Here is a 24,473-nt window from a genome sequence, read left to right as displayed (position 1 = left end):
GAATATTTGACAAACACCTATGTCAAAAATCTGAGTAGCTGCTTTGAAATTAGCCCTCGCTTTCTATCGTCTCTCTCTCTCTCTCTCTCTCTGCACATAGACCCACAAGCAGGCATTGGCCCACACAGAAACACATGCCTCCCTTGGTTCTTGATAAACAGAGGCAGCATGAAATGGAGCTCAGGTCAGGATAACCTCATTGTGACCCACCGGCTCCATCTCCTGTACTGACCTCTCTCACCAGCTGCTGAGTGTGGCCTAGTCGGCCCATCCCTGCAGCCGGGTCAACCCCACACACACACACACACACACACACACACACACACACACACACACACACAACACAATGTAGACCAGTAGTGCAAAAAACTCCACAGCTTTCACGTCTCTTCTTTCTACAATCGGTTCGTGACACCTTTCTTCACTTCCGAGCCGAATTGATCAAGTCTCAAAGTCCGAGGGCTTGATGCGAACGTAATGGCAGTGACATCCAGAGAGCACTAAGGCAATGTTAATGCTTCTCTATCCGGGCAGATGGAGGTGTGTGTGTGTGTGCACAGCGCAAACAGACCCTTGTACCGAGGAGGCTAAGCTGGAGCACTCGGTAGTGTAAAAAAATCTGGGCTAATGTCTGTTTCTCCCACTAAATTGTTTTTTGATAAGGGAATATCTGGAGATAAGTGTTGTCACTATCCTATCTGAGAAGTGGAAGCCGGTTCGATAAATCTCCTGTGTAATCTAATAGGAGTCATGGGCAGTAGCTGCCATCCAGGGAATACTCTGTCTGTCTGTCTGTCTGTCTGTCTGCTGAAGTGAAGACTCACTCTGATTAAAGAACAGGAGAGAAGTTAGCCAACACGGCCAGCTTGTAAAAATTGATAACATCTTTACATTAAACAAATGACTATCGCTACTCATTCAGGATTACTTTGGATTTGTTGACATATTAAAGCAATACTGATAGCCTTTGTCAGTTGCCTAGTGACAGTATATCTCTGTTACGGCACACAGAGCCAAAAAAAGTGAGACAAAGTGGACAAATGTGGCATTTGTATTATATTCTGTGTAACTGAGGCAGGGCCAAGATGGTGAGGGAAATGTCAGATGTCAAATGGAAATGCCTTTATGATAACCACCTACACAGAGGATGTTTTTAAATTATCCAACCGAAAAACCAGCCCAGTGTTGCCAACTCTTCCAATTAAAGTAGCTAGCAGCACTAGCTCTAAACCTGGCGACACACCAACCCGACATCTGAGAACTGAGCAGCGACGAAGGCCGCATGTTGTGTCGCCTCACGTCACCTCTGTTTTGGCCGACAAGTTGCACCCAAGCACACCGCAACTACTACAGCTGACGGCCAGTTAGCGTGTACGTTCTGTGCCTGCGTGAGATGAAATAACTCTCCACACCAGCAAGTCGCGGTAGTCTGTATTCGTCATTCAAAAAAGGGAAACCGGAAGACCGAGGACTATACAAGCCGTTGTTATGATACGTACATGAAACAAAGCGGCCTTTGCCGACCATTTCCACACCACTCTCACTCACCACGTAGCTTCATTCCAGATGGATATATCGTTGTGAACATATCCGTGTATTGGAATGATCAGATGAGCTGAAGATGAAAAATTCAGATTTAGATTTAGATTCAGATTCAGACAACTTTATTGATCCCGAGAAGGGCAATTCAATTAAAAATGAGAGGAGCCTTCTGTGTTTTTTTTCTTGATGTTACTCATCGCCTTGCTTTCCTCACGTCCGTTTCTCTTCTCTTGCACTGATTAGTTAAAGCTGAACAGCCAATCAGGGTAATTTCTCTCACCAAAGGGCACCGCCAATCCAACATGCTGAATTGACCAAAAAACCTCCAACACGGGCAGACTAGAGCCGACGGTGGCGGACACACTGCAAAAACTAGGCCGATCGACGCTCACCGACGACCCCAAACTGTCCGACGGCCAACTGTCGGCTTGGTGTGTCGGGGCCTTTAAGTCCCTAAATCTAAAGAGAAAGTCACCAAGTTGGCAGTCCGCCTGTTCAGGCCTCCCTCTAAATTTAAAAAAAATTATCCAAACATTATCATTATGAACGTAAACAGCCCGTAAGCAGGTAGACAGGTCGTTCAACCATTATATCTGGACCTAATGAAATGATTAGACAGGCTTATTACAGTCCTTTTTTGTCAGAGCTTTTGATTTATTGATTGCTGTCGGCATGTAATGAGAATTTCAATACATACAACAAAAAAAAGGTTTCTAAAACACATTACCTACCCTAGCTTTAAGGTGCATAAAGTTGCAGAGAATCTTGTTTGAGACAGCTAATCCATCGCAGCAAACACTGAGCCGTTTCTATCTTTTTGTATTACCACTGTGAGGTTAACTGTGAGAAGCTGGGCAGTTTTTTGACAAACACTTCCTTGTTGGTGGATTTTACTGTGGAAAACTCCAACATCTGGGATTTGAAAGTCAGCAGCAGAAAAGCATTACATTTATGGGATATTACGTTGTCAGGAAATCAAACCTGGATGGCAAACAATATGCTAAAAAAAATACCGTCTAAAGTACCACAGAGGCTGAGAGCAACTGTTCTCCAGGTCTTTTTCTCTGTGACAACAATCTCTCTGAGCTGGAGGCAAGCAGGGTCTCCTCCCCCCGGTGACCCGAGCTCACAGGGGTTGGTGTTAAGTAAACTTTGTCAGCAACGCAACGATCTCCAGCAGAGAACTGTCTCTGTGCTCATCAGGAGACCTTCTCCGTGACCCCCACCTCTCCGCCTTGGCATTCCTCTCTGCCACACCACCTCCCTGACCCACCTCGTCTTCATCTCTCCCGCCCTCCCCCCCCCCGTCAGCCCCGCCATCCGTCCGTCGCCTTGGGTCCTGCTCTCTGTCCCAGCAGCCCGTGCGGCCGGCTGGTGTCTCCTCCGTTGGAGACAGCCTATCAGGGGCCTCACGTCATCTGTCTCCAGGACCTGACTGACATGTCGACCTCAGAGATTACCAGCTACTATCAGAGAAAGGGGGGTTGTCTGTGCTCCCTAAGTGGATGCTCCTTTCTCTCACCATAACACTGGTTGGGAACTGGAACCTGCTTGAAACTCTTATGTGGCGTTTTATCTGTCTGGGAGCTGCTCTGTTGATTCACTACAAGGTCTGCGGGGACAAAATGCCAGACAGTGACAGATATCAACTATCTTGGCCGGCGTAGACGCAGAGAGAAGAGAAAACCTCAAGCTTGTTGGTGGGTGCTGTAAACATCTAGCGAGTTTCTGCTGTCCATCCTAAAGGGGTTTGTAATAACAGCACGGAAAATGTGCCGGTCTGCTATCAAGGTCCAGATGCTGCGTTCCCAGGCTGCATGCTGAGACCTTCAACAACCCCGAATATTAACAGGGCGGTTGTTTGTGAAAATTCTTCCAGTGCAGGTTGAAAATCAATATTAGTCTCTTCCTTTTTTTCCCCGTAATAATTTAGTGGGAGTAACATCAGGTGTACAGAAACATATAAATAGAACACAAATGTAAATGACTGTCCCTCCATATTTTGGTATTTTTCCCCCAAAGCCCCCTCCCTCCCAACCCTCACCCATTGCTGATGCAAAAAGGATAAAGAACAAAAAACAAAGTTAAAGAAAAAAAAAATAATTAAAATAAAATAAATAATAATAAATAAAGTAAACTTTGACAGTAATAATATTTATAGGACAAATCTCAAACTACAAATAAAATTAAAGTAAATAATAATAAAAGTCAAAATTCTCTGAATTTCTCTCTTAAATGTGAATATTTTCTGGTTTCTTTCCTCCTTTATGACAGTAAACTGAATATCTTTGAGTTGTGGACAAAACAAGACATTTGAGGACGTCATCTTTGGTTTTGGGAAATGCTGATCAACGTGTTTCCCCATTTTCTGTCATTTTAGAGACCAAACAACTACGGTTTTCAAAGTTAACGCAATAATGCGTTATCGCAAATTTGTTTTAACACAACTAATTCCTTTAACGTATTAACGCAACTTGCGATTTTTAGGTTGTAGCTCAGTTTTAAAGTTAGAGTGAAGATACTGGCATCATATGAAACTAAAAAACCTAAAGAATCCATTGGTACCAATCATGTCATACTAGCTTGTCGCGAAGGAGGTTAAATAACACTCCAAACTTACGCAAAATTTTGGTGAGGAAAAACTGTCATGGCCATTTTCAACGGGGTCCCTTGACCTCTGACCTCAAGATATGGGAATGAAAATGGGTTCTATGGGTACCCACGAGTCTCCCCTTTACAGACATGCCCACTTTATGATAATCACATGCAGTTTGGGGCAAGTCATAGTCAAGTCAACACACTGACACACTGACAGCTGTTGTTGCTTGTTGGGCTTGAGTTTGCCGTGTTATGATTTTTGCATATTTTCTATGCTAAATGCAGTACCTGTGAGGGTTTCTGGACAATATTTGTCATTGTTTTTTGCTGTTAACTGATTTCCAATAATAAATATACACATACATTTGCATAAAGCAGCATATTTTCCCACTCCCATATTGATAAGAGTATTAAATACTTGACAAATCTTTAAGGTACATTTTGAACATCTATAAAATGTGTGATTAATTTGCCATTAATTGACTATCGAATATTTTTATCGACTGACAGCCCTACAAACAACTAATCAATTAATCGAGAAAATAATAGACAGATTAATCAACAATGACAATGATCGTTAGTTGCAGCCCAACAAATATGAGTGGTATCGATCTTCTTGTCTAACTCTCAGCAAGAAAGTGAATAAGCATATTTCCCCAAATGTCAAACCAACATTTGTTTTTCAGATGTTAGCCAGGTTCAACCTTCAAAACTGTCAAAACGTGACTTGAAAGGGTTGATAAAGTCTTTCCACAGGAGCCCTGCTATATAATCTAGCCTCCCTCTTTCTACATTGACTCTCCACCACATTAGAAAAAGACCTTCCTCTCTGCCAGGTGCTGTGAAGCCGGCTGACTCTCAAGCTCTCGTCATCGCTCTCTGTCTAGAACATGGAGCCCTGGGATATTTGTGTATCATGTATTGATTTGGAGGTACAACCCTTGGCTGTAAAACAAAGATAAAGAAGTTAGGCATTAACTATTTTTTTCCAGGGGTCACTCTGAGCTTGTTTCACATAGCTTGAACCCACCTGGAAAAAAAAAAAAAACACCAAAATGCCTGCCCGTGTGATGGACTCTGGAATATTGATTTTTCTCTCCGAACACAAAAAAAGGCCTTTGCTGCAGTCAGTATTTCACTCTGAGCTCAGATAGGGCTGCTACATTCCTGTCTACTCCCTCCAAGGTTACTGCCTGCTCGGCGGAGGCGAGCACCTGTCAGATGTACGCTTGTTTTGTTATACAACGTGTCTTTGTAGCATTTTGCTGTCTCCATAGAACCCCCTTTTTTCCTCCAGTAACAAGCAGAAATTGTAAGAAACAAAAAGAGTTGCTCAGGGGAATTCAGTAAACTCTGGCTCGGGGAGTTTCCTTGTTGTCTCTATCAGAGTTCACAAGGATTACAAACTGTTGAACTCTCTACTCGCATGTCGGCTTAAATACTGATCCCACAGCTAACCCCGTTTAGAAACCCTCACCTGGCACCCTGCAGGAGGACAGTGTCACCGACGCCTCCTTGTTTGCTTAGTTGAGAGTTAAATGTGATGAGGTTTGCACTTGTTGATTAAGTATGTCTACCCCATTGTTCTGCATAAGGTGTGAAATTAAGCACATCTAAAGAGAGACACTATTGGTTAATTATCTGAAGAATTTACTCTTATGTAACTAAGTACTGGAATGTAACTTAGTACATTTACTCAAGTGCTGTACTTAAGTACAATTTAGAGGTACTTGTATTTTACTTGAGTATTTCCATTTTCTGCTACTTTTTACTATTATTGTATGGAAATATTGTCATTTTTACTCCACTGCATTTATCAAACAGCTCTAGTTACTTTTTACATATCATGTGCTTATATAATATGATACTACTAATATACCCAGTAGTATATAACGTATCTAAAATTGAAACATTAAAATACTAATAACAGAATAATATAATATTCTATGATAATATAACAATTTGAAAGGATCCATTCTGCACAATGACTACTTTTACTTTACATACTTTAATTTTGTTGATAATACTTTTGTACTTTTACTTCAATACCATTCTGAATTTATTTATTTATTTTTCTATTATCATCTGTTTGTCTAAGTGTTTTTCTTTACTTTTTCTTTTGAGGTTATATTGTGTTTTACCTGTATTCATTTCATTTATCAGACAGCTTTAGTTACTTTTTACACATCATGTACTTATATAATATGATACTAATATACCCAGTAATATATAAAGTATCTAAAATTGTCTCTACATTGAAAAACTAAAATACTAATAACAGAATAATATAATATTCTATGATAATTTAACAATTTCAAAAGAGACATTCTGCAAAGTGACTACTTTTACTTTTCATATTTTAAGTACATTTTGCTGATGATACTTTTCTACTTTTTCTTAAGTAACATTTTGAATGCAGGACTTTTACTTGTAGTGGAGTATTTTTAGGCCATGGTTTTTCTACTTTTACTCAAGTTAAGGATCTGAGTATCTCTTCCACCACTGGATGTAACTGATAACACTATTGAACAGATCCTAATCATTTTTTATTATATTGTCATGTCATCATATTTTCGTGTTTGTTATCTGTATTTTGCCTGTATTAAATAAATTAAAAAAAACGGGATAATACTGGTAGTTATTAATGTTTCTTCAAGGAAATAAATCTAAAACACAAGCATACTAATATGAATTCTTTAAAAGTCATGGTTTCTGTGTTAGCGAATGCACTTAACCCATTTGTGCCCAAAGACTACTGTATATTTAGTATGATAAGGGAAAATGCCACAACATTTGTTCTTGAAATTTGGTACACACATAATTTGGGTAAGTATCTATCAGAACAACTTTTGAAGAAAAAGGCTCACATTGTGATTATTAAATGTTTTCCTTATTAAATATATTTTTTTTACACTTACACATGTGTGCATATCTTTGATATTCAACTTGTTATGAGTTCATAGATACCAAATACTTGATTGTGCTTCTTGTAGTTTCTGAGATACAGACATTTTCTTATAATAATAATAATAATACATTTTATCTGGTGGCGCCTTTCAGGATTATCATATCATCTTATCATACTATATCTAATATTTGGGCACATTGAACTACTGTTTCTTCCTAAAATATAATCTAATCTGTTGCAAAAACAGTCGTCCCATGTACCCAAATACTAGACATAGTATGATAAGAAAAACTCACTTTTCAGCCAAACAGTTTGACCGATTTTGAAAATATTTTCACATTTATGTTAAGGCAAAGGAAATTAAAAATGTCATGAAAAAAACACACGACTTATTTATGTGTTTTAAACCATTTTACGTGACTGGAAATGACTGGTGTGTTAGTGTTTGTAATCTAGCCTATAAAATTAATAGGTTGCAGCATTTCTAACCCTCGTCAGGAATCTTTTCAATCTCAGCATCAAAAGCACTCGACAGTTTACTGCCCAGGCAAAGGTTGCACCTCCACAGTTTTATAGAATTATTAAGTAAGCAATTATGATAACCCACTGTTTTAAAGATAATAAGATGATAAGGTTCTGCCAAACTCACACTGTAGTTTGCCCTCACGCTGCTCTTCCTGAGGAGGAAATCAATATCTTTTGCACTTAGGCCACTTCGTCCTCTTCACACACCAAGTGTTTATTTTACCTGCTGAGCATTAAAAGTTCCAGATGATCCACGGGAAATAATAATGTAGAAATGTGCCTCGTAGCTGCACGTTGTAATGGCCCTGCATGGCTAGTGGCATTTTATCAAAGCTCATAAACCTTGAATGACTATATATTGATAAAGGCTGTTTAAAGTGTCATTGGAACGATAACATTTGCACTGTAAATGTGGCTTGCAGGCTCCGGCCTCCAATCGTGCCGGGATGATAAGGACAGCGACTGACTGCGGCTACGAGCAACAGGTCAAAAGCCACACAATATCTGGTGTGGTGATGTTAAAAGCCAAGTTTTACTTTGTCAAAATCGTTAAACGGAGATAATTAAATCACCTCAGAATGAAAGCTGTGGGCCTTTAAAAGAGAAGCTAAATTAACTGTGATAATGCCAAAGTATCTGCAATTGATGCAATTTGTCCTTAAACACTGAACTGGGAGTAATTTGTATTGGGTAAGGAATACTGATGCAGCCGTCTGTTCTTATACCGAATGCACATTTATGTTTGTATAATACAAATGTAATTAGAAGTATATTTTTTTAAAATATTGTATTACATTTCCACACAATCTTATATCTCCAGGTGAATAGGGTAAAAAATTGAACTAATAGATATCATTAAACGTTCCCAGTTCATTACTTACATTAAGGCAATTATTTTTTGTATTACAAGTTTTCTGAAATTGAATATGCAAATGAGGCATTATCTTATCAAATATGTGCTAATTTGCATACATTTCCAGAACAGAAATCTGAACATTGGATAAAGCCAGGTTAAAAAATTCTTGGTTTTTACAGAGGGGATTTTGGATATCTCTTTTTTATCACTCCATAAATCATAAAATACTGTCAGCTATAAAAAAAACTATTTCCGCCATGTGAATAAAATATTCCATAAATCAGGCTGTGAATGATATATGAACAAACCCCTCTGCAAAAACCTTCAGAATATAGATAGGAATGAAAATGCAAAGTTTGGTGCATGTAAGTGCTACTGAAGTAGAGATTTCTGGCTCAGAGTCTGAGAAAGAAATCATTTTGAGAAAACGGCCTTTAAAGATATGGATTGTAAAATTTCATAAATTTTTGCAAGACACTACAGGTGAATAGGATAAAACAAAAAATAATTAATAGATATCACCATGAAACTTCCCCGGTTGATTACTTACATTAACACAATTCATTTTTTTTATCACAAGTTTTCTGAAATTTTATATTTAAATATGCAAATGAGGCATTATCTAATATTAAGTTTGGTTGAATTTAAGAGAAATCTACAGACGCAAACAGACAAAGTAGTAAAATAAACAGCTAAATGTGTATTTTGGATGTTTTCTTTCCACTAGTCTGAAAGACGACATGTTATGGAAGCAAAATAGCCCCAAATCTCAAAATTGACCATTTTTTTTGCCAGTTTTCTTACACACGTTACTTTTTGCTTCTTTTACTTATAGGAGTTTTATACCAACGCATACGGGAGTGTTGTTTGTGTTAATCTTCTCCCTCTGCATGCATAAATAACAACCACCCACCACTGAGAGAGAGATGGACGAGTGGTTTGACACTTTGCCCTGATCAATATCAATAAAGCAATCAGCACGTCAGGGGCCTATATGTTGTGAGGAGAGATCTGTAGGAGAGTTTATGGCTTTACTGTGGAGGTGGGGCTGCTGCTTTCAGGTACACCAACCCACCCTGCGAACACACAAACACATGAGTGCTTATATCACATTTGGAGACATTGAGTGAAACCAAATCCCTGAATGTTTGCGATAACTGCAGCCATGACTGAACTTTATTCTAACTGTAAATGAACCACAACAAAAACAGTTTATCGAATGTCCCAATTAAAAGTCCAAAAATTGGTCCCACAAATAAATCTTCAGGCCGTTCCCTTCTCCTCTGGTCCTCGAAGAGTCCAGACAGCTAGATTGCACTTTGCTCAGCCCTGCCATAAACCGAGACAATAAATCCAACCAGACTTCTGAACTGGATGACATGAGGCAGGAAGAGAGGGAGAGGACCTTCAGACAGCCAGCGATCGATTCCTTCCAACATGGAAGGAAAGCCCAAGTGGCCAAAATAGATGGGAAGAAGTGTTTCTCCCCTTTTCTTTTATCCGTGTGGTCCGACTCAAATCCAGGGAAGAATTGATTTCTGCAGGTTTTAAAAAAGGAAAAAGGAAACACTGACATTGAGAATTTGAAAAATAACGTTGTGTAAAAAAGAAATGTGTTGCAGATGGCAAAGATTCAAGGTCTAATACACTGACTTTGCCCTCTTTTCTGTTGGTCGAACGTATGCCAGACCTAGAAATCATTTTCCAATGAGACCTCATAAATCGATGCGGTGAAATCAGAAAAAATGCATCTAGTGTTCATTTGGTAAACCTTTTGTTTTGGATGCTGAATGATCTTCGCTTCTTGTTCTCTGGGCTTCAGTTTGGCTCAGACAGTTACTCATCAGACTGTTTCACACAAGGGGATCACAACATGTTTAGCTCAAGTTCTGAATCAAGACGTGGTAGTAAATTTAAACTGTTGCATTTCCTGCCGCCGGCCCCGAGGTGAGGATTAACAACTCGAGCCTGCAGCTCTGAAACAACTAGTGAATAACCTCTATAGATGAATGATGGTATCTCTGTCACACCAAAATAGAATGTGTCCAGCGTGACTTATTGTACATTTTCTTGATTTGTCCTCTGCACCACAAATAAAAAGTGCATCTATGACAGCGGAGGCCTGCAGTGTTTAGTCATTGGATGTACTGCCACCTTGTGATGCGCTCTGAAAGCTGCATGTCAAAGCCCTGTTGTCAGGGCTTCATTTTACAGTAAATGTGCAGTGAATGTATTCATTTCTGTCAGGTCATAACTTCAAAACCAGCGCCAAGGGCGAAGCCTGAGGGGGGAACGCGCTCTTTCCTCCCCCGCGGCCATGCTGACTCCACCGGCAGATGGATGTCACTGACCCTTCTCAGTGATCACAGCAGAGACTTGAAGCAGGGTCACAGTCACTCTCCCGATCGTGGTCGCCCGCTCTCCTCTCCAGGGGTCCAATTCATCTCTATCTTCTGCTCGGTGAAGCCTGCAGCTCCGAAGCCACCATCACTCACGCTCCGCAGGGCGGCCGGTGGATTAGCTGACCCCCCATGTGTGGGAGTAACAACCCCTGCAGTCCAGTCAGCAAACACTGCACTGCTGAGAACGGCATGCAGGCGTGGCAGTCAGGGATCCTCCCCAGGATCAGACCGCGGCCAGGGGAGAGATAGCGGCGTCTCCAGCAACCCTGACAGTCAGTCAGCACGGCAGGGCCAGTCTGGAAATGATGGACATCAGCCTGGTCCTGACATTCACCCCCCTGGATGTCTCTGTTCAGCATGCAGACTATTCGGATGGTTGAATTTTATGGTTTCTATGATTCTGACATGGCCAAAAGTAAAAGGACAAGCAAAAACTCTGGCCATTAATATGCTGCTAACCAGCCTTTTCTCCTATTCAGCCACAAGAGCATCAGTGAGGTCAGCCACTCATGGCAGGCTATAAAGGGCCTTCCTCAAGCTGTTGCCATCGGCAACTATTTTAAAAATGTATTCATCATTTTTGTAATTTATTAAGCATAAAATACAAACATATTCTGGGTCCAGCTTGATCCAGTTTTAGGATTTGTTGCCTTCACCTTGGGTTGGGGGAAATTGTGATGGGCATTTCTCACTATTTTGTGACTTTAATCAAGGAAATAATCAGCAGATTACTCGATAATGAAACTAAGCCTTTGATACAGCCCTACTTTTGGGTGATGGATAAAGCCATATCCCAGCTTCTGCAGGGTAACTAATACATCACTTCACTGCATATCACTCCGCCAAGCCAAACAGCTACTAACACTACAGGCAATGTGCAAACTAGAGCTGCAACGATTAATCAACTAGTTAATTAATCGTTAACTATTAATTGCATACTATTTTGATAATCGATTGATCAGTTTGAGTAATTTTTTAAGAAAGAAAAGTGAAAATGTTCTGATTCCAGCTTCTTAAATGTGAATATTTTCTGGTTTCTTTACTCCTCTGTGACAGTAAACTGAATATCTTTGAGTCGTGAACAAACAAGACATTTGAGGACGTCATCTTGGGCTTTTGGAAACACTGATGACATTTTTCAACATTTTCTGACATTTTATAGACCAAACAACTAATCGATTAATCGAGAAAATAATCAACAGTGAAAATAATCAACAGTGAAAATAATCAACAATGAAAATAATTGTTAGTTGCAGCCCTAATGCAAATGCTTCACAAAAACAGGGACATTTTGAACAGTAAAAATTACATAAAACGATTAATTAAAGAATGTCAATCATCCTAAAAAGCATTGGTAAAATGAGGTAATCTACAAAAATAATTATCATTTTACAACATCATTGTATGACAAAGCATTAAGATTTCCCTTGAGTGAAACTAAGGGGCCCAAACATTTAAAAAAGCTGCAGAAGTAAACATGTTGAAGCGACTGGAGTGTCCACTAGGGTCGTACTCGACCAAAGAAATTCTTAAGTCGATTGTTGTCGGCTAATCGATTAGTTGATTTAATCGACAGATCAGAGTTTCTCCACAAAGAATCACACAAAAGCACCACTTTAAATCTTGTGTTTACCAGAGATGTGCTCATAAGTTTCTTGGAAATAAGAAACCTTAGTCGACTAATCGACTAAGAGGAGGCAGCCCTAGTGTCCACATACTTATGGCCATATAGTGTATATATATATATTCTCCATGCAGGAAATGGTGACAAAGAGGCCAGCAGCATCATCTGCCATTCACGTCACTGTCTAACACTGTAACAGGTAAACCACATGAGGGCCCGTTGGTTTAAAGACAAGTACTTGAGTGTAAAATGACAAAGCACCACAGACATGACACCAGACGACACAGCGACCGTCTAGGACTCGCGCCAAGTCACAGAGATCTGAGAGGGAATGAAAAGGTGTCAGAGTCTCCCCTACAGTCAGCGTGCAGTGACGGAGCGAGAGGGGCGACAGCATGATGGATGCCTTTGTTATGAGCGGCCGCATGTGAGCCGAGGCCCCAAAGATGTCCAGGTTATGAATGGACTAGTCGATGAGCTAGAACATAAATGGCCTTTGGTCATAATTTCTTAGCGCTATAGGGAGATGTCACCGGCTTCACTGGAGAAGATGCATCACTCTATCTGGGTCTCCTGAGTGGTTTTACTTTACTCTTTTTTCCCCTCTCCTGATTAGCATAGCTGACCTATCACACGCTGGTGCTGAGTCATTATTAGGTGTTAGCATTTTCAATTAGCTCACACCTCCCATCTCTGCCACCCCGTCTCCCTCTGCGAAGGCAGACGCTGCACAGCAGGACAAAAGCAACAAAATGCTAATTTTCTGCTTTTAAAAGAGGATAACTACATCTGAGCTCGAGTTGGAAAACAAAACAAGCTCATGAAGAAGAAGTTAGAAAAACACTTCTAAATGTCCCCGTGGTTCATGTCGAACTTTATTTCAGCTATATGGTTGTTTTTAAAAGCACTTATTAGCAATACAGACTGAACGGTTTCCATGATACATGTCGTACTGCATATGTCAAAACATTCATGCCAAAGAAAAAAATACTACTGATACATTTCCAACAGGACAGTTAACAGGTATTGAAAATAAAGTACAAAATAGGCTTTTTTTCATAACAACCATAACAAGACAACACTACCATAAAGCGTATTAGTGCTTCTAGCTTAAAGTGTTATCATGATCAATGAAAAGAATCAAAACTGTTACTCAAAAAAAAGTTGCTTTCAGTCATAAAAGGGAAAGAAAAAAATGCTTGTATGCGGTTGCAAATCCCACATAGCGGAGCGAGCGAGCCACCTTTGCTGAGCCTCCACGTGGGCAACTGCCTTTTAAAAGAGGTAAGGCAAGTTCTGTCTTTAGAAAATCATTAGCTTTCCTCCCAAATAAAACACTGGTGAAAAGATACTTGACACTTTTGACAACAAAATGTCTTTTTTTTTCCTGCTTCACAAACAAACAGGTTAGGCTTACAGAGACCTATTTTTAGAGACTTCTACTGATGATTGCTAGAAAGCTATTGCCAACGAAAAAGCAAAAACGAAAAACATCACAAACGTATCTCAACATTAATATCAAAGCAGAATGTTAGAGATTTTTGAGGCTACATATTAGGAAGGCAGTGATACCTATAAATCCTATTTTTTTTGGGCAGCAATACAAAATAATTTATTCTACATTTTCATCTTAGTGTTCTAATAGATTGTACTCTCTAGCTCAATAAATGTTGATTTTTTGAGAAAAAGGAAATACACTTAAATAAAAAAAAAAAAAGTAATACAAGATAAAGAGCACCTTATCCCCATACATGTTATTTAACAAGTAGATTTTTGGAAGCAAATGGCACAGAGTCGTCAATGGTAAATTAGCAATGCTCGTTGAATTGTACATTTTTTTGTCAGACAATACCACCTCAAAGTTCAAACAGTTTAACATCAAGTTGTGACAAGATACTCTTGTTACAGAAGTGTTTTGCATCGTGTGAGTTTGTGTGTACAACAAACAGGTACAACTGGGGGGGCTGATCACTGGACAGAAGCTGAATGAGTTTGTGTTGAATCGCTACACGGCGGCGGAGGGATTCGCAGCCAAAAAAAAAGGGCGTTGCAACACCGCCACCGCCGCCGTTCTTGGTACAGCTTGGTAAACAAAGTACGGGTGTGGTGTGCTCCCTGGCAGTTACTACAACTCTATCTGTGTTTTAGCACTGAGCTGAAGTGGACCTCCAAAAAGTCAGCGCAGAAAAGAGCTTTTTTTTACCCTGACTCAGCTTTTCTAGTGCAAAACTGCCAACATCTGGTCTTCAACTGCGAGGACAGTCGGCATACAGCGTGTCACGACGGCCAAACTGAACACAGACATGAAGCTAAAACACTCACCGGACCTTTGAACAGTAATGTGTCACAAGTTTGCCATACTGTCGTGAAAAAATTAAGTACTTTAAGATCCACATCTGGAGCTTCCGATACCAAATACACGTGCATAAAGATTTACAAATACAATAAAACTCGACTGCAGCTGGCAATCGACTGCGACAGATGCGTGAGAACTTTACATCAAAAAAAGGTATCAGGCCGACCGCTACATCGCCTCCTTTACACTTCTGAAATTGCTCGGAGCCGTTTCTAGGATGAAATCCAGAAATGGGCCCCTCAAGTTCATATCCAAAAAGGAGCCGTCATGGACTCAATCAGAGAAAAGATCTTTCACATATCAAGTAAAAACAGAGACACAGAAAAGGAGAATGAGAAAGGGGGACGGCGGGAAAAGAAAGGTGGAGAGAAAACTGAGAAAACGGGTCGACGCCTACGATGCAAGCATCGTTCTTGCTCCAGTTAGGACACACGACAGAACAGCAAAACCGATATTTTTTTTCCTTGTTTTGCAACAGAAAATCCATCTGAACACAATCAAACCATTAAGAGAGCATTTGTTGTGTCCAATAAGACATTTGAGAACGCCCTTGGCTGGCTGACTCGGGTGCTGTGGGGATGGTCGAGCAGCGGCAGCAGCAGCAGCAGCTGGTGTGATTGTGGCTTTGCGGGCGCGGTGTCGGTGTTTAAGAGAAAGAGAAAGAGTCTGTAGGGAGAGAAAGAGAGGGGGGGGGGGTCTAGTAAAGGAGGATGCGGCGCTCGATGGCCTTGCGGCAGATGGGGCACTCGCTCATTCGGTCCCCACACAGCTGGCAGGTGCCGTGGCCGCACATGAAGATCATGTTCTTCAGCCGGTCCAGACACACCGGACACATAGTCTGCAATCACAGTTCAGGTTTTGTTGTGATAAAAAAGTCATTTCAACTTGCAAAAAAAACTTTATGATGCAGGCATCCGTTTGATCACACAACATTTTATATCACCCATTTTCATTTTATACTGCCGTAGTAGTTCACGAGCCACACCTGGTGGTTTGTGTCTATATAAAAAAAGTGTGACGCCACATCAAGGTAAAACATTATCTTTTAACAGAAATGGTAGAGCTCTGAATGTCCTGCAAAGCCTTGGTGCTAGTTACTATAGCAGCTTCTATAGCAGCTATTTGGTTTCATTCAGGGGGGAGTTTCACTGAGAGCAATGCTCTCTTCTTCAGGAACGCCCTGATCACATTCACACTTGGATCCAGTATAACCACAGTGTGATGTAAGGAGCGGCTCCACTGGAGCAGTCGGGGTTAAGGGCCTTGCTTAAGGGCACCTCAGTGGTGGTAATGAGGGATGCGGTCCGGGGGATTGAACCGACCACTGCCCCGTCATCAATTTGGTCTTAAAAATAAAAATAATTCTCAGTAGAGCTGAAATAATTAGCTGATTGATTCATTTGACAATCAAGCAAAAAATAATCATGGGCTGGGCGATATGGTCAAAGTCTTCTATCACGGTAAATATCATTTGATATCACGGTAACGGTATATATCACGATACATAGTGATAATCTGTAAATTCAATTAAGAAATGGTTAAATATAACCATACTGTACTTCATCACATTTGATTATTTTCTTCTTCTATTTGGAACTTCTACACAAACAAATACAACCGCTTCACATGAGACAACACTTGGGTTTAAAACAAAAGACTCAAAGGAGTAAAACAAAGGTCCTGATAACAATGTCAAGGTCATTTTAAGGTTAACAGGTGTAAATAAATTCCAGCTTGGCTTCAGTCAGCGATATAAAAATCACACAAATGTGTATTTTAGAGTATACCAAAACAACAGAAAGACGACTTTTCCTGCATGATTTGCTCATGTTTTATTTCAAAAAAGCTGACGATACAAAACAAACTACAGTGTGCAAATGTCTGGTAATCGTGTAACCGGAGTTCTTCCTTCATCTTGGGTTGGTTGGGATGCCTCCTCCTTCCTGCTGTGTGTTTACAACTTCACTCTCCTCCTCCGTGTCTGCCCAAATCACGTTACCTTGCGAGGAAGCTGGATTTGCGAGATCATGATATCGCGAGATCAAAAGAGAATCGTGAAATCCTGCAAGAATCATGCGAATTGCATGCCGCGGTGGAAACAGTATTGCCAAATCTCTACCGGTTGACACATTTCTACCGTTGCACGGTGTATACCGCCATATCGCCCCAACCCTATTTAAATCATTTATCAAGGAAAAAATGCTGCAGATTTAATGGCTCAAATGTGAAGAATTGCTTTGATATGATTTTAAGAGCAAATTGAAGACATCAACTGGGAACTTGTGATGGACATTTTTCACTATTTACCACTTTTTTAATCCATTTGGAAAAACCCTTCAATAGACTAATCAAATATAGGTGTGTGTGACCTCTGTCCTACAGTCCAGACAGTTTGGACTCACCTGTTCCTTGATGTCCTGGAGCTGTTGCTGTAGCTTCTGAACATCTGCGTTGACGTTGGTGTTGTCCTTGTCTCTCTGCAAGGCCGGGATGTTTCCGCTGGCTGTTTGGATGCGACAGCACACAGATATGTTGAGGGGGGGAAAAAAGGGAATTCAGTTACCAGCCGAGAGACTAGACAAATTAAGAGGCTGCGCCAGCGGCCACATCAACCTTCTCCTAATCCTCATAATGATAAACTATATTGCCAATAAAACTGAAAAGCAGCCACGCCGACATCGCCGTTCAGAAACAAGCTGGGAGCTAGATTTCTGTTTAAAACATGTGTTTTGTAAACAAGCGTGGATCACAAACACATGCACTGTGAATTTTAATGTTTGGCAGATCAAAATTTGGGCTCTAGCAGTCTGTGTTGGCATTCATTCTTAAAGGACTTGAATTCAATGTAATTATCTGAAACATAAACTGACACAGGCATCATACAACCCTATTGGCACTGTACGAGCCACAGGATGCATGAGTATAATGATACCAGTGTGAATATATTATCTGAGCACTCAACAAGAATTAGCTGGACTGAGGCCCTGTTGTGCACTCCAGACTGGCAAACATCTGCCAGAAACAGTGAGCACCAATGTGATTCTTATATACTGTATATCAGCATATACTGTTTAGTGTGTGTGTGTGTGTGTGTGTGTGTGTGTGTGTGTGTGTCACTGAAAAACAAAGGGAGGGGGGTTTAAGGGGAGGGGATGGGGGCCAGGGCAGCACTGGGGGGAGCTCTTTCAAAAAAGGGGTCTGATAAGGGAGGGGATCATAGAGGTATACTTACACCAACTTAGTGCCAGATTGTTGGGCTGGAGAAGATCCTGCGATCCCCCTGCCATAGTGTTAGAACTCCCTGCTGGGGATAACCAGTCACATTGTTATAGCGGGAGCGGTCCTCGCCAGCTCAACAGCTGGCCTGGGGACCAAAAACTACTCACTACAGCCTCTAAGGGAGGTTTCAGAGACAGGATTTGAAGAGAGAAAGCTAGCAAGTTGGAAACAGTGATCGAGGGGAAAGAAAGGGAAGCCTCCTCTGTGTGGAATTAATAGTTCAAATGCAGAGCGGCAAGTGGTTCCTCTCTTTGCCATCAGCCAACGCTAAAGCATGAGTCTAACGCCTGTTAGAAGTACATTACGTCAGAGAAGTAAGGGAAGTCAAAATAACCAAAGTGACAGATGAATCTCGTGCACTAGATTTGCTTTCGTAACAGACGTCGACAGTCAGTGTTACTGGGATGAAGGGAGAGGAGGTAAACAATCAATGCTGCCCCTTGCATGAGTGTATGTCGCTTTTTTTTGCACGTTTTGGTAACGACTGCTGCGAGTTCGATTTGCCAACAAGGTGACACGCGGAGAAATGTAAAGATATTTCAACATGAAGTTAGTGAACTTACAACAGTTTCCCTTTTAACTCAACATAAAAAATGTGGAAAACACGATAGGAATAACCACCGGTGAGATGCACCACTAAAAGAAGGTTATGGGCAATAAAACACTGTGTTCAACCTGTAGACAAGAAGATGGATTGTGAATGCAACCAAAAATAAATATACTTACACACTATATTAAATCACTAGCCGCTGGACAGTTCTGGGTAAAACTGATGACATTCAGGGCGTGTGTGCGACTGAAAGAACACGCTTGTTTATGTAAAATATGTTATCATTCCAAAACTGAAATGTTCTCCGAGGTAGGGGTTATAATTCACTTATTTTTCACATTCATGGGAGTATTAATATGCGTATTTATCATTATGACTACAGGTCGTTTAGCATATGTTTACAAATAAGTTCATCCATTTTTATGTGAACGTGATTAGTCAATCTCTTAAGAGGCCACCGAAACATCAATAAGGTAATCGGGTTGTCTGTATATTAGGACATTATTGTATTATTCAGTGCGGGTCAGCAAAACTCAATTTGGAAAATGGCTTCTGAGATCCTACATATAACAAGATTATGATCTGAAAACACAAAATCCTCTTTCTTTGGAGGATCTCTTTGGCAGCCAAGCACTTGTGAAGCCACTGTCCATATCAGCCAGAATCTAAATAGAAGCTACAACAAAATGAAATGATAAAAAAATGGATGCAAAGATTAAAAACATGCCAGATCTTGTAGTGGTAAAAGAAATAAGATTAACTGATTCAAATGTCTGACTTCATTTGTACATTTTCTAACAAGTCTACTAGGATGAAAAAACAACAACAAAAACAATGTATCAGTGATGCAAACAAAAGGAATAAAATGCGTAAGCAAGGCAGCGACAAAGCAAAAAGATAAAAGCAGATATTTTGAAAGAAGTGGAAACTAGAAAAGAAAGAAAGGGAAATTAAAAGAATTAAAAGGGAACGTGTGGAAGATTCACTCACTAAGGTCATCATCATCATCATCATCATCATCATCATCATCATCATCATCATCATCATCATCATCATCAGCGGCTTCATCCTCCATACCTTTCCCTCCACAGCAGAGAACAAAGGGAGTGCGGCGTTCTACCACAGCCCGGCACTGTACGCACTTCTTCATGAGGCTAGCACAGTCTGGTGACGACAACAAAACACACATTGGTCAGAACCTGAAAGCAAAGTTGATTCTGGGTACAGTGTGTTTTTTTATAATTCAGCAGCTGGTCAGAAGAGGTATAACTTACTCTCACAAGCGCACATGTGGCCACAGGGCTGGAACAAAACGGCTGCCTTTTTGTCAGAGCAGACTACGCACTCCTCAATCTGCAGGGGGGACAAATTAAAAAAAACAAAAGCGAATAAAAGTACCCACTCTTTATCGTGTATCTAGTTCTGCGTGGGACAGATAGTAGTACTGCTTCTGATACCTTAGTTCTGGACTGGACCTGATCCTTGCAGATGAGACACTTCTTGACACGAGGCGAGCAGAGGGAGCAGGTGGCGATGTGTCCGCAGGGCCCGAACAGAGTGTCTCTCTTCATGTCCGAACACACCATACACTCTTCCAGCGACTCGATGTTGCTGTTCAGAGACGGGCTGCGGGTGCCGACCTGGCCGCTGGAACATTGAGAATAAAAACCACGGTGTGTGTGAGAACAGAAGAGATTAAAAAAGGGAAGAGAGGCTGATGGAGAGCAAAGAAAATAGGGTGAGACAGAGAGAGACTAAATAAAGGAATAGAAGGAGAAGGAAACAAAGCCTTACATGAAACATTTTTAGCAAAGAATGGAAATCAATAAGGTCGCTGATGATTTTCCTGAGATGGTGCTCTCTTCTTTTTTTTCTGGGTCAGGTGTTATGCTTCCCGGCTGGTTCCGACTACACAATATTTTTGTCGGTTATGATGGTTCTATGTCAGATTTGGCGATTGAGAGTCATAAATTCTTGTCGCGACGTGGCCGAGAGACGTGACAGACTACACGCCGGACCCCGACCAATCATCGCTGGTCGTCTTTCGCGACGTGTGTGATGTCAAACTTAAAAAAGGCTGGGAAGTTGTTGCCATAGCTCCACAAATGTTTCCTCAATTTCACAATTCCACCTCACAGCACCAACATCGTTCCTCTTTAGCTTCGCCACAGTTTACAGTTGAGCGCGCCTGCGCAGCAGATCGCTCTGTGCTCCTATTGCTCAAAGTCACAGCTGTGATGAAATAATCAAACATGCTTGACTTTCTGTCGGGACGTCGTGAGGCGTCCCAGACACGGCGTCAGTTGTCGTCTACTATGCCACTCTACAAAAGATAAAATGATCGATTGTCGAACGAGCAGACACCATACGACGGCCGTGTCTGGTTAAAATCGGGCTGATATTGTGTAGTCTGAACCAGCCATTACAGTCACTGTGGGTGCATGAATATACTTAAAAACACATTCCTGTAATTTCATCCTTTTCATTCCTGTGTGTAGCAAAGGTTTTCTTCTTTGTTTAAAGAGTTTTTCAGAAGCATCGTAATGTCAGTTTGATGAGCAGTTAGGTGCTGTTTGGACACATGAATGTGAAAAGCAGAGGAAATAAATAAAATAGATCTAGGTCTCTAAATCTAGGTCTGTCTGACTGTTTTGATAGTTAATCCATAAAAACAGCGAAGCATAAAAAATGAACCCCCGTAACACCACAAGTTGATGACTTTTCACCTTATCTTTTGTACAAACAAACTAGATATGTGTTAACTATTGAGCTTTAGACATACTAGTTTACTTGCAGTCCAGGCATTACATTACATTCATACACTTTTGTCCAACTTACAACTCGAGAATACGCTTTGTACTGTTTCCCCCCCGTTTCCAGTCTTTACACTAAACTAAGCCAACTGCCTTTTTGTCTCCAGCTTCATATTTAACAGACAGACATGAGAGTGGTATTGATCTTCCCATCTAACTCCTGGCAGGAAGCAAATAGGTGTATTTCCTAAAATGTCAAACCGTTCCTTTAAGGGATGTTTACCTGCTCTTCTCTTTGTGACATTTGGCCAGAGCCTTGCAGAGGCTGGGGTCTGGACACAGGTCTAGAGGGGACTGGCCCTTCTTGTTACGAATGGTCAGGTCCGCTCCGTTGGCTGCCAGGAAGCAGGCGATGGATGCTGCACTCTTCTTCTCTGCCCCCTGGGTGCCCAAGCCCATGATTAACTGCAGGGAGCCAGACAGACACACGAAAACAGATACATCAGAGGCACATCAGGCACTTTTGACATAAAAGATTGTTTTCAAGTTCAATCCAGTGGGACCAGAGTCTCTACTTTCACTAGAGTAAAGAGCATGACGAGTAAGGACTCCTGATTTTAATATTAATCAGATGGCTTCAGAGTTAAATTCAGATGGACCATGTTAACGTATTATCAGATCACCACTAATTAGCCAGTCAAAGACATGCTTTAAGATGGCCGTCAGGCAGCGTGACCCCCCTCACCCCCCACCCAAAATCCCATTAACTGTCCCGTCTCTTTCTCCCTCCTCCAGCTCATCGCCTCCCTCAGTCTACCCCAACTCAAAGCCTCTCTCTCTCTCCAGCAATTTGGGCCTTCCATGTCTGATTGTCTTCAACCAGTAGCTTTTACATCTCTGCTGATGGAGCCATCGGGCCGGCTAATTCAATTCTCATCTTGAAGCAGAGGGGAGAGCTATGGGAGAGTGACCCAACTGCACATATCTCAATTAGGCCCGCTGTCTGTCTGTTCTGCTCCTCCGCGGGGAACCAGGGAGGGCAGGAAAGGGGGATAGAAGAGAGGATGCGGAGGAGACGAGAAAGAAGTAGGAGGGAGACAGAAGGTGACAGGTAAGTCTGTAGCTGCAGCTAGCCTTAAACTCGTCCCTGTAGGGATTAGTGATGTGGTGTTAACATGGAGCGGGTTCAGGTCTGACATGGCCTCTACAGAGGGACAAACTCATTCAGGCTGGTCAAGAGGCTGCAGCGAGCTGGTTGGCTGCTCCGTGCTGCTGCTGTCTGGATGATGGGCCGGTGCAGACTAGGCTGTCCAGTGATGCAGATGACGTGGGGGGACTAAGGAGAACTGAGCTTCCTGTCTGAGCCAGTGGTTCACTTACTGATCGTCAGACAGGTGTGTGTATACAGGTCCTGCAGAATGCTGCCAAGATAACTCTAAATATAATCAGCCAAAAGCATAAATGCTAAATGTCATGACATGATTACACTCTCTAATCTAAGTATTCAACTCTTGAAAAAGCAAACGTGCCTCATACTTCTGAAGGTGACTGCACACTCTACCTGATGCTTTAGAAGAAAAAAAGAAAATCCTACTGAATGTGGTTTGTGTGTTCTCTCGCGTTAAACCGATATAACGCGCTAACGTTCGTTTTAACGCCACTAATTTATTTAACGCATTAATGCAACTCTCGATTTTTAGGTTGTAGCGGGCTCGGTTTTAAAGCTAGAGTGAAGATACCGGCATCATAAGACATTAGAAAACCTAAGGAAACTCCGGTGTCTCCCGTTCCCTCCGGCCGCGGTCGGTAGGCTGAAGCAGGAAAACACAGTATCAGCATCGATTCACGGAGAGACCTTCGTCTGGTCAGCTAACATTACTGCCAAGCCGGTGAAATATAGAGTGATATTGTGGTTTTAGCTGACGTGTGTCGCCTCACTGTGTTGAGCGATGCTCGTTCATGTCTATGTAGAGCAAGCACAAGCGCGAGCCCGAGCAACAGGATGCTGACTTTCGTTGACTTAACGGCAACAGGTGTCGCTGTTAACAAGCAATTTCTGATTCTTACAAACAATCCCTTTAGTTTGTCTACTGATTGGTTATTTTTCCTGCTTTTTATTGTCATTCATTTTTTGTTGTATTTTTCGACATTATGTTAGCTTAGTTTCCTTTTTACCTTTTTTTGGTATTATTTGTTTTTCTCTTTATGTTGAGGGGAGATCCGTTGTATAAGCCTGAGGCTTCTTAACCTCTCCTGTCACATTTCTTATTTTTTCATTATCTGGATTTTATGAAGTCTTATGTGTTCAATTCAATTTTAAAAAAGAAAGTTCAATGTTTGCTCTTAGTTAGAAGTTAGAAGGGGTTAAAGTGAGTTAGCCAACCAGAATTACACGACCTTGCTCCCAACACAGATCTGACACTGTTAAGCTTTGGTATGAAAAGATAACCATGGGTTTCTATTACTGTGTGTTTACTCCAGAGTTATTATAGGATTACTAGAAACACAGTAGCCATTGGTGATGACTTGTTGCCCTCTCAACCATGAGTACTGCTCTTCAATCTCAAATACATAAAATCTGCAGCAAGTTGCAAAAGGTGCATTATTCTGTTTCATGCGCCGGGCTGTTGTATAAAGGAGGTAGCAACTGTCCCCAGGTGTGAATATGTTTGTATGTGCCTCAGCCCTGGAATACACTGGTGTCTTGTTCAGGGTGTCTCGTAGTGTTCTGTCAAATTTATGCTGGTAAGACCCTCAACAGGAAAAAGCAGGTGTAGAATATAAATGGGTTTTAAACGTTGAAGAGCCATGAGTGGCAGTTGAGCAATGGACGGTAGTTTAAAGTTAACATGCTGCATTAATGTGCGTGCCTTTTGTAGACAAATACATCGGGGAATGTTTAACTGAATCACATCAGCCTATTGGATAATGAGGTGCCACATTTCCTGCTTTCTACGATTGACCTCCAGGGTTTTCAGTTTGTTGTTTTCTTGTTGATAACTGCATCTCTTGGCTGTTAGACAACACACAAAGCGGTTTCATTTCACTGTAATGTTGTGATGCCTTATGATACCTTAAGG

At 41.2% G+C, this 24,473-nt stretch overlaps 1 protein-coding gene across 11 annotated transcripts in view; it reads right to left on the bottom strand.

Moving 5' to 3' along the window:
• Positions 1–9,814: 9,814 nt before the first annotated feature.
• Positions 9,815–24,473, bottom strand: part of mib1 (MIB E3 ubiquitin protein ligase 1) — a 71,071-nt gene continuing 56,412 nt past the window's right edge. Inside the window, exons 16-22 of one of the 11 annotated variants that reach the window (XM_074651608.1) lie at positions 21,677–21,858; positions 20,098–20,287; positions 19,915–19,993; positions 19,631–19,804; positions 18,044–18,115; positions 17,214–17,314; positions 9,815–9,967 (exon numbers count right to left, since the gene is read on the bottom strand). In XM_074651608.1, the coding sequence (XP_074507709.1) occupies positions 9,944–9,967; positions 17,214–17,314; positions 18,044–18,115; positions 19,631–19,804; positions 19,915–19,993; positions 20,098–20,287; positions 21,677–21,858 (822 nt within the window). In that variant the 3' untranslated portion in view covers positions 9,815–9,943. Of the gene's footprint in view, positions 9,968–11,101; positions 11,232–13,312; positions 15,650–16,678; positions 16,874–17,213; positions 17,315–18,043; positions 18,116–19,630; positions 19,805–19,914; positions 19,994–20,097; positions 20,288–21,676; positions 21,859–24,473 lie in introns of those variants that run through there. The other 10 variants (XM_074651607.1, XM_074651602.1, XM_074651603.1 and 7 more) reach the window with 10 other exon arrangements.

Source organism: Sebastes fasciatus, chromosome 11, assembly GCF_043250625.1.
Source record: "Sebastes fasciatus isolate fSebFas1 chromosome 11, fSebFas1.pri, whole genome shotgun sequence".
Lineage (NCBI taxonomy): Eukaryota > Metazoa > Chordata > Actinopteri > Perciformes > Sebastidae > Sebastes > Sebastes fasciatus.
The sequence above is the reverse complement of the archived record's forward strand: the minus strand, read 5'-3'. Positions and strand labels throughout refer to the sequence as shown.